Consider the following 13,606-nt stretch of genomic DNA (forward strand, 5'->3'; position numbering starts at 1 on the left):
AAAGGAGATCTGAGAAGCCAGTTTCTTCTTGGTTACTTTTTTTTTTTTTTGGTTAATTTTTAAAATCAGATTTACTCGTTTTATTATACACATGAGTGCATTGCATGTACAGATGCCTGTGTCCCCCAGGTGCCCTGGTGCCCTTAGAGAGCAGAAGGGGACGCTAAATCCCTTGGAACTAGAGTCGTGGATGCCTGTGAGCCAAGATGATGCTAGGAATCACACAGGTGCCCTTAACAGCTAAACAGTCTCTCTGGAAGAGAACGGCTTTCCTTAGGGCTTATCTGCACCACTGAGTATAACACCGAACTGAGTCAATCTTGAGAATTCCAGGTGTATGAAAAAATACAAATCAGTCCTGAATTCATCAGATGATGTTTTTCATTTAGGTAGAAATGTCAGGTTTAGGTCGTTTTCCCCAACTATAAATATCAAGGGCAGCTAACTGGTTTTTAATCCTATATGATTTCAGAATCACAATTTCCTTGTCTCCTTAAAATTTTAGTTTTCCTTTTACCAGATAAAAGTAGAAGATACAATAACAGCTATTCTACTGATGCTTGCTCTCAAGAAAAGAGCAGTCTAGGGAGAAAAAAAAATTTTTAAGAACTTTAGAAATAAATCTCCACACAAGGGTGACTCTGAGGGAAACCCAAGGTCCATGAGCAGCGTTGTCACCATGAGCACCTGCATCTTGGTGGTGTGCTTCTACCTGGGCTTTCATGCACAGGAAGCAAAGCATCCATTTCCACAACAGGTCATCCGCTATCGCCAGAGAGCCGGTTCATACGCAGCAACTCTGAAACCATACTTTCACAAGGCCATACGATGGCAAGTAGAGCCAACAACCTATGTCTATGGTCTTTATAAATTACAGATGAACAACGCTGTCCAGGCTTTCCTGGAGACTATCACCCAGTCACAGGCCACTGGAGTCAAGGCTGAGGTATGACCTATTGGTTCTGACAACTTGATTCTTTGGAATTCATCAGTCCAACTGGGCTGCCTGACATGAAGACCAACAGGCTCAAGTGAGAACCGCAAACTGTCAGGCCAGAGTGTACGAGGACTCACTCACAACTTTCTACCAAGAGCAAGATGGCTTCCCACACCCATTCCTCCCCACCCCGAAAGGAAACAGCTGCAGGCATGACCTCACATTATGTGGTGTGGTAATGACGGAAAGGAAGAAAACTTTCCTGAACAAGTCGCCACCCCCTCATGAATCACACACTGAAACAGAGCTTCATGTCAGCCCTGGGTCACCTGGATCAGCAGTCAGGGCCACCAAGGCAACTAGCAGCTTGCCCCAGGCAGGTCTCCACTGCCCTATCCTCAGCCTGCCACCTCAGGAATGGTGCAGCCTTTATAGCCTGCCTGCTCAACCCTCTGCCTCTCTTTCCTGCCAGTAAATAAGATGGCACAGTCAGCATCCTAGAAACCGTTGGGAGCTCAACACCTGACATGCAATTCCCAGTTAGTGATGGTGTCTCCCTTGGCTCCATCCCGCTGTTCCCCTTCTCCCTCAAATACTGCCCCTTTCTATTTCCTCTCAGACAGGAACTCGGCCCTGTCAGTGCCTCTTTGTTCTTGTACCATTACACTTGAAGTCATCATGCCATTATAGAGGTGAATCCAATGGGAAATGTAGGTCACAACCCCTTCCTGCCTTTGTTTCCTTCTTCTCATCTTAAACCCTCAAGACTGGACCTGAAGACTGACCCTTGCACTCAGTGCTTGGTGTTGACTACAGAAGCAGCCTTGGAAGTGCACAGGAACACACAGAACCATTGCAGGGGGAGAAACGCAGCAGAGGGCACCCCTCTTCACTACTGCAGGAAGGGATGCAGGGCACATGCTAAGAAAAAGCACAAAGGTGAGGCTGACACGCAGATGGAAAGAGGAGGGGAAAAGCAGATGTGTCTCTCGGAAGCAGGGGCCTGAGAGGAAGGCTCTGGTGAAACAGGCGCCTGTCACTGAAGAGGAAGATGACTCCCAGTCCTTCATGTCCCCAGGAAAGGACAAAGATCAAATATAAGAAAGGGTGCAGTTTCTGAGACAGTTCATCTTGTAGTGGCCATCACACGGCACGGGAAATGACACTGAACGCATTCACCAAGCTGGTTGCTCTGGTGCATGCATGCGTGTGTGTGTGTGTGTGTGTGTGTATGCTTGCACACATGCCCATGTACACGGACACTCAGCAAAGAAATAGTGATTTCAATTACTATAGAAAACAAATTCTAGGGCTGGTGAGATGGCTCAGTGGTTAACAGCACTGACTGTTCTTTCAGAGGTCCTGAGTTCAAATCCCAGCAACAACATGGTGGCTCACAACCATCTGTAATGGGATCGGATGCCCTCTTCTGGTGTGTCTGAAGAGAGTGACAGTGTACTCACATACATAAAATAAATAAATAACTCTTTAAATAAAAAAAAAAGAAGAAAACAAATTCTGATCAAGAGCCGATGATAGATCTTTTCTAAAGTGCAGAAAGTATCATTCCCCAAGTATATTTACACATATTCAGTCATCACCCTTAAAAATGTATATAAATGCACATGCATATTCACTCATATATATGTGTGTATATATATATATATATATATACACACACATATATACATATATATGAACTGTCAAATGTCAAACTCAAAGTTATAAAAATCTGTTAAAATTAGAATTAAGTTCAGAAAATGAGGCTAGCATATATATTTCTTTAATTTCCTTATTTTTCTTTCATTCATCTAGTCTGACTCTGGAAAACAATATTTCCCAAAATATCTAAAAAGCAAGATATTTAGATTCCCAATTGAGTGCATTCTGAGTCAGTGTTACACTTTTTATGCTATAACACATCATCTTCAAAGCAGTCTTTGAGGTAGACACTCCTCAAAGTTTTAAAACTCCTCGTATTTTGCTTGAGTGTGGCTCAGTAAACTTACCATGTAGGTAAGCACACGCCTTGTGTGCACAAAGAAGCCCTACTTTCTAGTCTCAGCACCACACACAAACACAAAAGAAACCACGGCCGTTCATATTATATCTAATTTTTACACGTGTAAGTGTGGTTATATGTATGACTTTGTAAATAAAGCCTTCCTCCCACAGCCCTGCCTCCCTCCCTCCTTGCTTTCCCCCTCCCCTCCTGTCCTCCTTCCTACCCTTTCTCTCTCTTTTGCTTAGCCCCCTCCCCCATTCTGTGTCTATTTCTTTCCCTGCCAAGATAAATATGATTTACTTCTTCCTTTACAGATAGGTTTATGGACATCTTAGTGTGTGTGTGTGTGTGTGTGTGTGTGTGCGTGCGTGGATGTGTGTGTGTGTGTGTGCTTGTGTGTGTGTGAGTGTGTGTGTGTGTACATACATATGTACACAGGTATATAAGATCATTTGAAATTTTTAATTGCCATTTTTCTTCACATCTTAAAAAAAGCCTCCTATGTAGCCTTGGCTGCCTTGACACATACAATGTAGATTAAGCTGACCTTAATTCACAAAACTCTGCCTGCCTCTGCCTTCCACATACTGGGGTTAAAGGCTACATCACCACACCTGCCATTTCATGGCTTGTTTTTATACTGCCTTTCTTCTTACTCAAAAGTGGGATTGGGGAGGGGAACTCTAGAAATTCTACCCAGCCATCTGATAAGGTGAAAGCTAGTGTTCTCATTTCACAGATAAGAAAGTGAAGGCCCGTGACTCTTAAAAGACATCTCCAGGGCCCGGGGCTGACCTGTGGTGACAGCTGCCTATCTCCCCACTGAAATGCACTTTATAAGTCACTCTTCATCATGCACCATGTGCCACCAGGCCCCGGTAAGGAGGGCACTCTGCAGAAGACACAGCCACACTGGGCCTGGGCCTCCCAGGTGAAAGGGGGCTGGCTACATTTCCGATCATCGGTGGATAGTGATCAATAACTCTCTACTACAAGGAAATGCTCCAAACTGAGGTCCTGCGACAGTCCCACCCTGCCAGGGGAGTACAGCTTCACAGATCAGCCATGCCAGTGCCATCTTCTCAGGAAGCTTCCTGCAGCCACACATGCCATCCATCTTCTCCCTCCCTCCTCAGCTGGCTAACTGTGTGTAGCCTCACACATTGTGTGTACTGTGTGTAACCTCACACATTGTGTGTACTGTGTGTGCCTCATACATTGTGTGTACTGTGTGTAGCCTCACACATTGTGTGTACTGTGTGTAACCTCACATATTGTGTATACTGTGTGTAACCTCACACATTGTGTGTACTGTGTATAGCCTCATACACTGTGAGTATTGTGTGTACCTCATACATTGTGTGTACTGTGTGTGCCTCATACATTGTGAGTATTGTGTGTACCTCATACATTGTGTGTACTGTGTGTGCCTCATACATTGTGAGTATTGTGTGTACCTCATACATTGTGTGTACTGTGTGTGCCTCATACATTGTGTGTACTGTGTGTAACCTCACACATTGTGTGTACTATGTGTACCTCATACATTGTGTGTACTGTGTAACCTCACACATTGTGTGTACTGTGTAACCTCACACATTGTGTGTACTGTGTAACCTCACACTTTGTGTGTACTGTGTGGGCCTCACACATTGTGTGTACTGTGTGCAACCTCACACATTGTGTGTACTGTGTGTAACCTCACACATTGTGTGTACTGTGTGTACCTCATACATTGTGTGTACTGTGTGTGCCTCATACATTGTGTGTAGTGTGTGTAGCCTCATACATTGTGTGTACTGTGTGTAACCTCACACATTGTGTGTACTGTGTGTACCTCATACATTGTGTGTACTGTGTGTAACCTCACACTTTGTGTGTACTGTGTGCAACCTCACACATTGTGTGTACTGTGTGTAACCTCACACATTGTGTGTACTGTGTGTAACCTCACACATTGTGTGTACTGTGTGTACCTCATACATTGTGTGTACTGTGTGTGCCTCATACATTGTGTGTAGTGTGTGTAGCCTCATACATTGTGTGTACTGTGTGTACTGTGTGGAGCCTCGCACATTGGCGCTTTGCTTATTGACTTCCTTTCTTGTTTCTTAGGCCCCACGCTAAGTTCACTGAGGTACAGACATCTGTTTGTTCACCCTGGCACCCTGGTGCCTAGAAGAGTGGCAAGCACAGATGGCAAGTAAATGTTTATTGAAGGGACTGTCCAAATGCCTACAAAGCCAAGATTAACGTGCTCAGGCAAAGCTACTCTCCTGTAAAAACAAAGAGCAATGCATCTGCGCCAGCCTCCCCACCTGCTCTGCATCTGCCTCCTCTGCATCTGCCTCCTCACCTGCATCTGCATCTGCATCTGCATCTGCATCTGCATCTGCATCTGCCCTGCCCTCACAGCTTCCCTCTGTTCCCCATGCTCCACAGCTAAGGTCCACATCAGGCTCACCATCTCGGACCCATCCCAGGACACACAAATTGAGGCCCATTTGCTAATTTCACTGTTTGCCTCTTACACTTGGATGTAGTGGACTACAGATAAACTCAGTTATAAATCAAAACAAGCAATCAGAATAGTAAGGGAAGAACAGTAAGGGAATAGAACAGGGAAGAGTGCCCTCATGGTAGCAAGCGTTGGGAAATACTTTCCGCCATCAACGCCTGGACTTAGACTCCATGGCCCTCATGTATCACAGCTGATGTCAGATTCTTTCCATCAAAATTACCTCATACGTCATAAAAATGAGCAAAACCAGATCCCTTCAGTGCCTCTGGGCACTTCTAGCAGAGCAGATGTGCTTCAAACACAGTGGCTGCTCAGGACTAGATCTCAAATAACTGGCACAAACACAGCCACACTTTATTCTGTGTTACAGAGGGCCACATACATACACATACACACACCCCTGCCTCGGTTACTGCACAGTCAGGAATAAGGGGGAAGGACTTTTTTTTTAATCAGACCATGCCTAAAAACAACCACCAGCACATCTCCACGTTTAAAGCCGCATGGAGAGACTGAGGGTGGCTCAGTAGTGAGGAGCTAATATCACAGAGGACCCAAGTTCCATCCCCAGGTTCAAAATGGGAGCTGCAGAAGCACCTGTATCGCCAGCTTCAAGGGATCCGCTGCTTTCTAGACTCAGACATGTGCACTCATGTGCACAGACACACACACACACACAGACATTCATAGAGGTATACACATACACAGGGGACACACACCCCTCTTAGTAAAATAAAAAAAATAAAATCTCTAAAACCAAATAGATAGAAAGGAGAAAATCCACTCCTTATATTCATAAGAAATTCAGTTCAAAAACAATTTTTTAAGAATCTTCTATATGTGGGATTGCAAGCTTGTACAACCCTCTGGATATCAGTCTGGCGGTTCCTCAGAAAATTGGACATAGTACTACCGGAGGATCTCGCAATACCTCTCCTGGGCATATATCCAGAAGATGTTCCAACTGGTAAGAAGGGCACATGCTCCACTATGTTCATAGCAGCCTTATTTATAATACCCAGAAGCTGGAAAGAACCCAGATGCCCCTCAACAGAGGAATGGATACAGAAAATGTGGTACATTTACACAATGGAGTACTACTCAGCTATTAAAAAGAATGAATTTATGAAATTCCTAGGCAAATGGATGGACCTGGAGGGTATCATCCTGAATGAGGTAACCCAATCACAAAAGAACTCACATGATATATACTCACTGATAAGTGGATATTAGCCCAGAAACTTAGAATACCCAAGATACAAGATACAATTTGCAAAACACATAAAACTCAAGAAGAACGAAGACCAAAGTGTGGGCACTTTGTCCCTTCTTAGAAATGGGAACAAAACACCCATGGAAGGAGTTACAGAGACAAAGTTTGGAGCTGAGACAAAAGGATGGACCATCTAGAGACTGCCACACCCGGGGATCCATCCCATAATCAGCCTCCAAACGCTGACACCATTGCATACACTAGCAAGATTTTGCTGAAAGGAGCCTGATATAACTATCTCTTGTGAGGCTATGCTGGTGCCTGGCAAACACAGAAGTGGATGCTCACAGTCAACTACTGGATGGAACACAGGGCCCCCAATGGAAGAGCTAGAGAAAGTACCCAAGGAGCTAAAGGGGTCTGCAACCCTATAGGTGGAACAACAATATGAACTAACCAGTACCCCCCGGAGCTCGTGTCTCTAGCTGCAAATGTAGCAGAAGATGGCCTAGTCGGCCATCAGTGGGAAGAGAGGCCCCTTGGTCTTGCAAACTTTATATGCCTCAGTATAGGGGAATGCCAGGGCCAAGAAATGGGAATGGAGGGGTCTGGGAGACTTCTGGGATAGCATTTGAAATGTAAATGAAGAAAATACCTAATTAAATAAAAAAGGAAAAAAAAAAGATACAAATGAATATGTTTGTCATTTAAAAACAGTTTGATAATTAATTGTATGGATATGGCAATAAACAGCCAGATCAGAAAATGAAGGTTGGTGTAATTAAAATCATATGATTACAAAAAAAAAAAAGAATCTGCTATATGCCAAGTAACAGGGCAGCAGCTGGTCTTAGCACTCATTATCTATCTTTTTAGTTAATATCATAGAAGCTAAACAAACCATAGGCTAACATAAAACGTTACAGGTTTACAGATCCATGTCTAACTGGAAGGCATGAGGGGATCTGAGACGTCAGTTCAACCCAGAGTGCAAGAACCACTAAGACACACTCTGCAGTGGGACAGAGGGACAGGCTACCCAGGATGCTGACTGATTGCTGTGAGAAGAACCAAAGCTCATTTCCCAGTGGGATCCATTTACAAACTGCTAAGGTCTGGGGGTATTTGTTACAGCCTCATACACTGTCCCATCCTGACCTTTGACCCCGACAACAAAGGTCAAATAAAGTCAGAATCAGCAAAGCACAGCAAAGCACTCAGAACAAGAAGGCAGTGAGACTTGGCTATATGCAAGTCCACAATCCCCGTTTCTGCTCAAAGAGATACGGAAGCACTAGTGATTATAAGATCAAGTCGTTTCTGAGCCTGAGGCTGCTGATCGCTCCTCGCAGAAGCACCAAATTTTGATGGAAGGGGAGGATTGAATACTTTGTACCCATATGGGAACCCCTTGGAAAAAAGAGAAACATGAGGAAAAATTTCTGGAAGCCAATGATGACGCATTACCGACCTTCTGGACTGCTGTGGTCAGGTCCAGGCACAGTTGGATGATTTTGTTCTTTGTCACAGAGAGATCTGTGATCCCTGTGAATGGAGCCCTGGGAAGGAACAAAAACTCTCTTTAATGAGTGGATGGAGGTGAGAACCCCTGAGAGTCCCACCCCAACACTGGCATGCATGGCTACACTGCAGGCTGCCTTAGGTTATCTCCCATCATGCTACTTCCTCTAAACACCAGAAATCTGACCCCGAGGACCAGCTCGTACAGCATCCCAAGGGGCCATGCAAATTGCCAAGAACCACCAATAGTAATATCCAGTTGTGTCACCTACGAACCACAACAATAACCATCATGGTAAGCTATTCTGAAAGATCCCGCAGTAACTGACAGCTGTCTAACTGCACTTAAAGCCTGCTCAAGAGGAATGATTTGGCACCTGTAAATTTAGCCAACTTCCTGTGGCTGGTGAGGCCACAGAATCCAGAGGAGAACCCATATCTGCAATTTCCAAAGCCAGTGTAATGTCTAACTGCGTTCTAAATCTTGTGTCCTTAAAGTCACAGATACGTGTCTCTCTCAGGCCCTCATCAAATATGTTTCCTTTACAGTAGACTGAGATTACAGGAAAAAACAACTACAGAGAACAACTTGCCTTGGGGTACCTGCCCCCCCCCAAAAAAAAACATTTACAACGCAATACCCTCAGCCTGCCAAGGTTCAGGGAAAACTGTGGAAGAGGACACAAGGTGAGGTGGTATGGAGGGGAAGGTGGATCCAGGAGGAGCTGTGGGGAGGAGTGGGAGTGGATATGAACAAGTCTTTTGTATGAAAGACTCAAAGAATTAATAAAAGCACTGTATTAAAACAAACAAACAAACCAGGAGGGTGAACGGAAGAAGACAAGACCCAGACCTGGAACGAGCCAGGCCAGGCCCGCCAGCTGCTTCCTCCGTGCCATTCAGAGTCCAGTGCGCATGCTTCATGTCAGCACAACAACCTTTAGCATGGTGTCACTGCCTCTAACCTCGGGGTTATTTGTTCCTGTTGCTGACCTTCAAAGTAACATTCAAAGGCATTCTAAGATCTACCTCTGGGGCTGGAGAGACGGCTCAGCGGTCAAGAGCACTGACTGCTCTTCCAAGAGGTACTAAGTTCAATTCCCAGCAACCACATGGTGCCCTTCATCCATCTGTAATGGGAGCTGATGCCCTCTTCTGGTGTCTGAAGACGACAGTGTACTCATATGCATAAAATAAATATCTTAAAAAAAAAAAAAAAAAAAAAAAAACGTCTACCTCTGACCCCTGGCCCCTGAATTCCAGGAGAGGGAGACCCAGGGACAATGGGCTTTTCTTCCTGAGGCAAACTTAAGGCTGCTGAGCATTCTAGGCCCTCATGTGCCCCAGGCTGCATTGTCCCACAGCTTACCGGTCCAGCCAAGCCAGCAGGGCCTTGGCAGCACCAATGAGTTCCACCACAGAAGTCAGGAACTCGTTGGGGGGCTTACGGGACGTATTCCCATCGTAGGCTGGACTCTTCCGGCGGCTACTGATGTAATTCTGCAAGTTGTGGGAAGATGCCCGCAGTTTCAGAACCAAGTTCTTCATAGTATCAGTTTCAAGGCCATAATTCTGCAGGAAATAAATTCCAGAGAGAAAAGTGCAAAACTACCACCACTGCCTAAACTCAGAATGACTTAGGAGACTGAGAGGCTGCAGTGAGTCACCCAACTCCCACAAAATCCTGCCCACCCCACCCAAACTGCCCACATGCTGGCCTGTACGCTCTACTCCCTCAGCCCTGTCCTGTCTCAAGGGGCTGTATTGTCCCTAGTCCCTTATCATGAACTGCTCTTCAGATAGACCAAGGCAAGGCAAGTCCATCCCTATCTCTCAGGCCTGGGCATATGACCCCGCTGGGCCAGGACTCCAGAGCAGACTTTGGATAACTGATATGTGGCAGGGTCACTCTTCTGAGGAAAGCTCTCATGTACAGCAAGATGCTAGCAACTGCACACACACACACACACACACACACACACACATGCACGCACGCTTGTGCACACACAAGCACCTATCAGATATCAGAAGCTCACTCCCCAGACGTGACAACTAACAATGTCTTCTGAATATGTCATTGCATGTGTTCCCTGAGATTAGTATAGTGCCTTATGGTTACTCTCCAGCTTGTCACCTACTGTGTCCCATATGGACCGCAGGCCAGGCCAGGGCTCTCTGTGTGGCCGTCACACAGACTACAGGTGATGAAGAGATAGATTCCAACAGAAAGGACTGAGAAACAGCAACACTGTCAGCTCACCCACAACTTACTCTGCTCTCTGACCTATGTTCAGTTTACATAAGTGCCTGCTTTAGAGCCATCAATTTCTGGAACTCAAGGCAGAAACTGGAGGCAGGAGATGATCAGAAGCCTTAGAGGGATGCTGCTTATTGGCTTGCTCCCCATGGCTTGCTCAGCCTGCTCTCTCAGAGCATGCAGGACACCAGCCCAGGGGTGGTCCCACCCACAGGAGGCTGAGCCGTCCAGATGAGTCATCAGCCAGGGAAATGCACCAGAGGCTTTGCCCACAGGTCAATCTGGAAGGGATATGTTCTCAATGGAGGCTCCCTGTTTCCAAATGACTCTAGCTGGTATCACACTGACACAAAGCTAACCAGCACTCTGAGTGTCCCTTATCTTACATTTAGATTCTGCATGGTTTCGCAGTTTGAAAAACCTGTATGCATGTGCCACATCTTGTGGATGGGACTCAATTATGAGCGTAAAATTAATTCATTTTTATTTCTATACACGGAGGCAATCATGTATTGTGTTGCTAGAGTGTCTGGGCCTTGACTGTGACCTTAGAGAAGATGAGTTGAACAATCCTCACTTCCCATCTCGTGCTGACATTTCAAATGTTTCACAGATCTCCTATCATCAGACAAAGGACGTTTCACCTGTATTACTACTTAACTGCTGAAGAAACTCTGGCCCGAGAATGGTGTGTCACCAGACTACACAGGTGACCAAAGACAAGGCTGGGATTCCAACCTCTGCCTCAGCATACCAAGTACTTCCACTTCCCAATACCCAGTCCAAGGGAAAGCCGAGACACAAGATGGACACAGGAGGGACAGCAGACAAGAGTAAGACAAACAGACCAGGTATGTGGGTGAACACACTCCACCCAGCAACTAGGAAGCTGATGCAGGAGCATAGACAGTTTGAAGCCAAGCAGGGCTGTATGCTGTGTCTCAAAAACCAAAGAAACAAAAGAATGAGGAAGAACTGGCAGACCTAGTACAAACTAACCAAAGATTCATGGGCAGTATGTATTCCTGAGACCTAGCTGCTCTGGAACATCAGGACACGTCTGAGCTACCCTCAGCCACCTCGATGTCGGGGACAAAGAGGGAACAATTAAGCACAATCTATACATCTATAGCATACATGCACAATCTATACATCTATAGTATACACATACTCAGGAGTTTGCAGAACTTTCTCTTTCACTAAGAAATGACTGGTTAATAACAACATACAGCTTTGGCTTTAGTGAAAAGAACTTTAAAAAGACTTTATGGGAGGTTTAAATTTATAATGCTTCTAGTTTAAAAAAAAAAAAACTTTTAGGAGCTGGAGAAATGACTTGGTAGTTAGGTTATGGTCAGCGGCTGCTCTTCAGTAGACCCATGTTCTGTTCTCCGCACCCAAATGGCTGGTCACAGTCATCATGACTCCAGTTCCCAGGAAAACCAAGGCCCTCTTCTGCCTCTGCAGGCACTGGGCACATATGCAGACAAAACATCCAAACACATAGAATGGAAATAAGTTTTAAAGCATTAATTTTAAAAAGTTAGAGGGGCAGAAGAGCTGGCTCAGCAGCTTTGAAAGTTTGTATAAATTTCAAAATATTTCCTGTAGTAACATCAATATTCTATCTAAATCTTATATTCACTTTTTCCCCCGTCACTGGCTTTTTCCCTAAAGTTTAAAATAGAATATCTTTATTCAATGGAGAAGAAGAAATAAGGATAGGTTCCCATCATTGCTTTTAATGTCAAAACCTCACAACTGAATGGCTAAGGAATCTACAGGACACACATGTTTGGAAGGGAAGGACTATGCCCAGCATGCCAGGGACTGCTCCCTCACTCTGTCACCTACCCAGGTGCCGATGTCTATCGAGAGTATTCACTAAAAAAAGGAGCAATTAAACTTTAAAGGTACCATACATAGCTTTGCCTCTTCTTCTCTCCAGTGCTTCAGGCTCTGGTCATATTTTAATACATGTGACCAGGTAACACGGAATCAAAGTAAACTCACTGCCTACATCTACTAAATGGCAACCCAAGAACTATGTCATTTATCGTTTTCTGTATATTATCAACTTGAGCAAGATCAAGTCGAATAAAATGAGCAGCAAAACTCCCCTGCTGCCTACCATCTCTCCATCAGAGAGAGAGACTGTTTTGAATGATGTGTTATAGGTAAATGATGATCAATGAGCGGCCTGAGGGGGAGCACAATGCAGATATGCTATGGTGGTCCACACAGCCATTCCCCTGTTACAAATCTAGGATGGCATCATTCAACACTGGCACAACCCTGTTCACAACACCTCTGTCTTCCACCTTTTTATCTTCAGAAAACCAGAGCTTCACCCACTTGGTAAAGAGCCTGGGTGTCCATGACATTTCTCACTGCCCGTGAATGTTTCCCACCAATGCTGTCCAACAGAACTGTCTGCGGTCTTGTGTTCCAATATGGTGGCCACTGGCACCCACAGCTACTGAATACTTGTGATAAAGCTAGCGTAACGGAGAGCCAACTTTTATTTAATTAGTTAGTCCTCACATAAGCAGCCAGATGAGGCAAAAGCCTTCTCAAGAGAACAGGGCAGCTATGGTGTATGTCAGTCACCCTCTGCCCCTGAGTGGTGGAGGGGGGCACTTGAACTTGGGATGGTATCCCTTCTTACCCTCTAGCTATAATTGATGAGTTTGGAGACTCCTTCTCTCTGGTTTAGGTTATTCTCTATTCTATCCACTTTTATCATTGCTCTAAAACTTTCCAATGATTTCTTACCCCTACATCTTTTCTTAATCCAACTTCTGCTTACTTCCTGTCCATCAAAAAAAAAAAAAAAAAAAAAAATCAACAGCCACTAAAACTAGTTTACCTAGAAACCTCTTTAAAGCACCAGGGCCAACTACAGCTGCACAGTAACTGACCTGCAAATGAATTATTCAATGTAAAACACTCTCAGGTAAACACCCCATGATCTGCATGGCAGCAGATTAAATAAACACTAAAATGATGCTGTGTTACAACAGTATTTTACTGAAGATTATATGAAGACTGAAGATATTTAATAAAGTGTTAGACTCTCTCAGAAAAACATTCACTTGCAGACTCTGGAGGAGGGGTGCGACCCCTCATCCCCCAGCAAGGCAGTCAAGGTG

The 13,606-nt window shown here is 44.9% G+C and overlaps 1 protein-coding gene across 2 annotated transcripts in view; it reads right to left on the reverse strand.

Annotated features, from left to right (window-relative positions):
- Cnksr3 (Cnksr family member 3) overlaps positions 1–13,606 on the reverse strand; it is a 93,177-nt gene that overhangs the window by 25,656 nt on the left and 53,915 nt on the right. For both annotated transcript variants that reach the window (XM_030244998.1, NM_172546.2), the window contains exons 3-4: positions 9,567–9,769; positions 8,148–8,235 (exon numbers count right to left, since the gene is read on the reverse strand). In XM_030244998.1, the coding sequence (XP_030100858.1) occupies positions 8,148–8,235; positions 9,567–9,745 (267 nt within the window). In that variant the 5' untranslated portion in view covers positions 9,746–9,769. The remainder of the gene's footprint in view (positions 1–8,147; positions 8,236–9,566; positions 9,770–13,606) is intronic.

This window comes from Mus musculus, chromosome 10 (assembly GCF_000001635.26).
Source record: "Mus musculus strain C57BL/6J chromosome 10, GRCm38.p6 C57BL/6J".
NCBI classification, from domain to species: domain Eukaryota; kingdom Metazoa; phylum Chordata; class Mammalia; order Rodentia; family Muridae; genus Mus; species Mus musculus.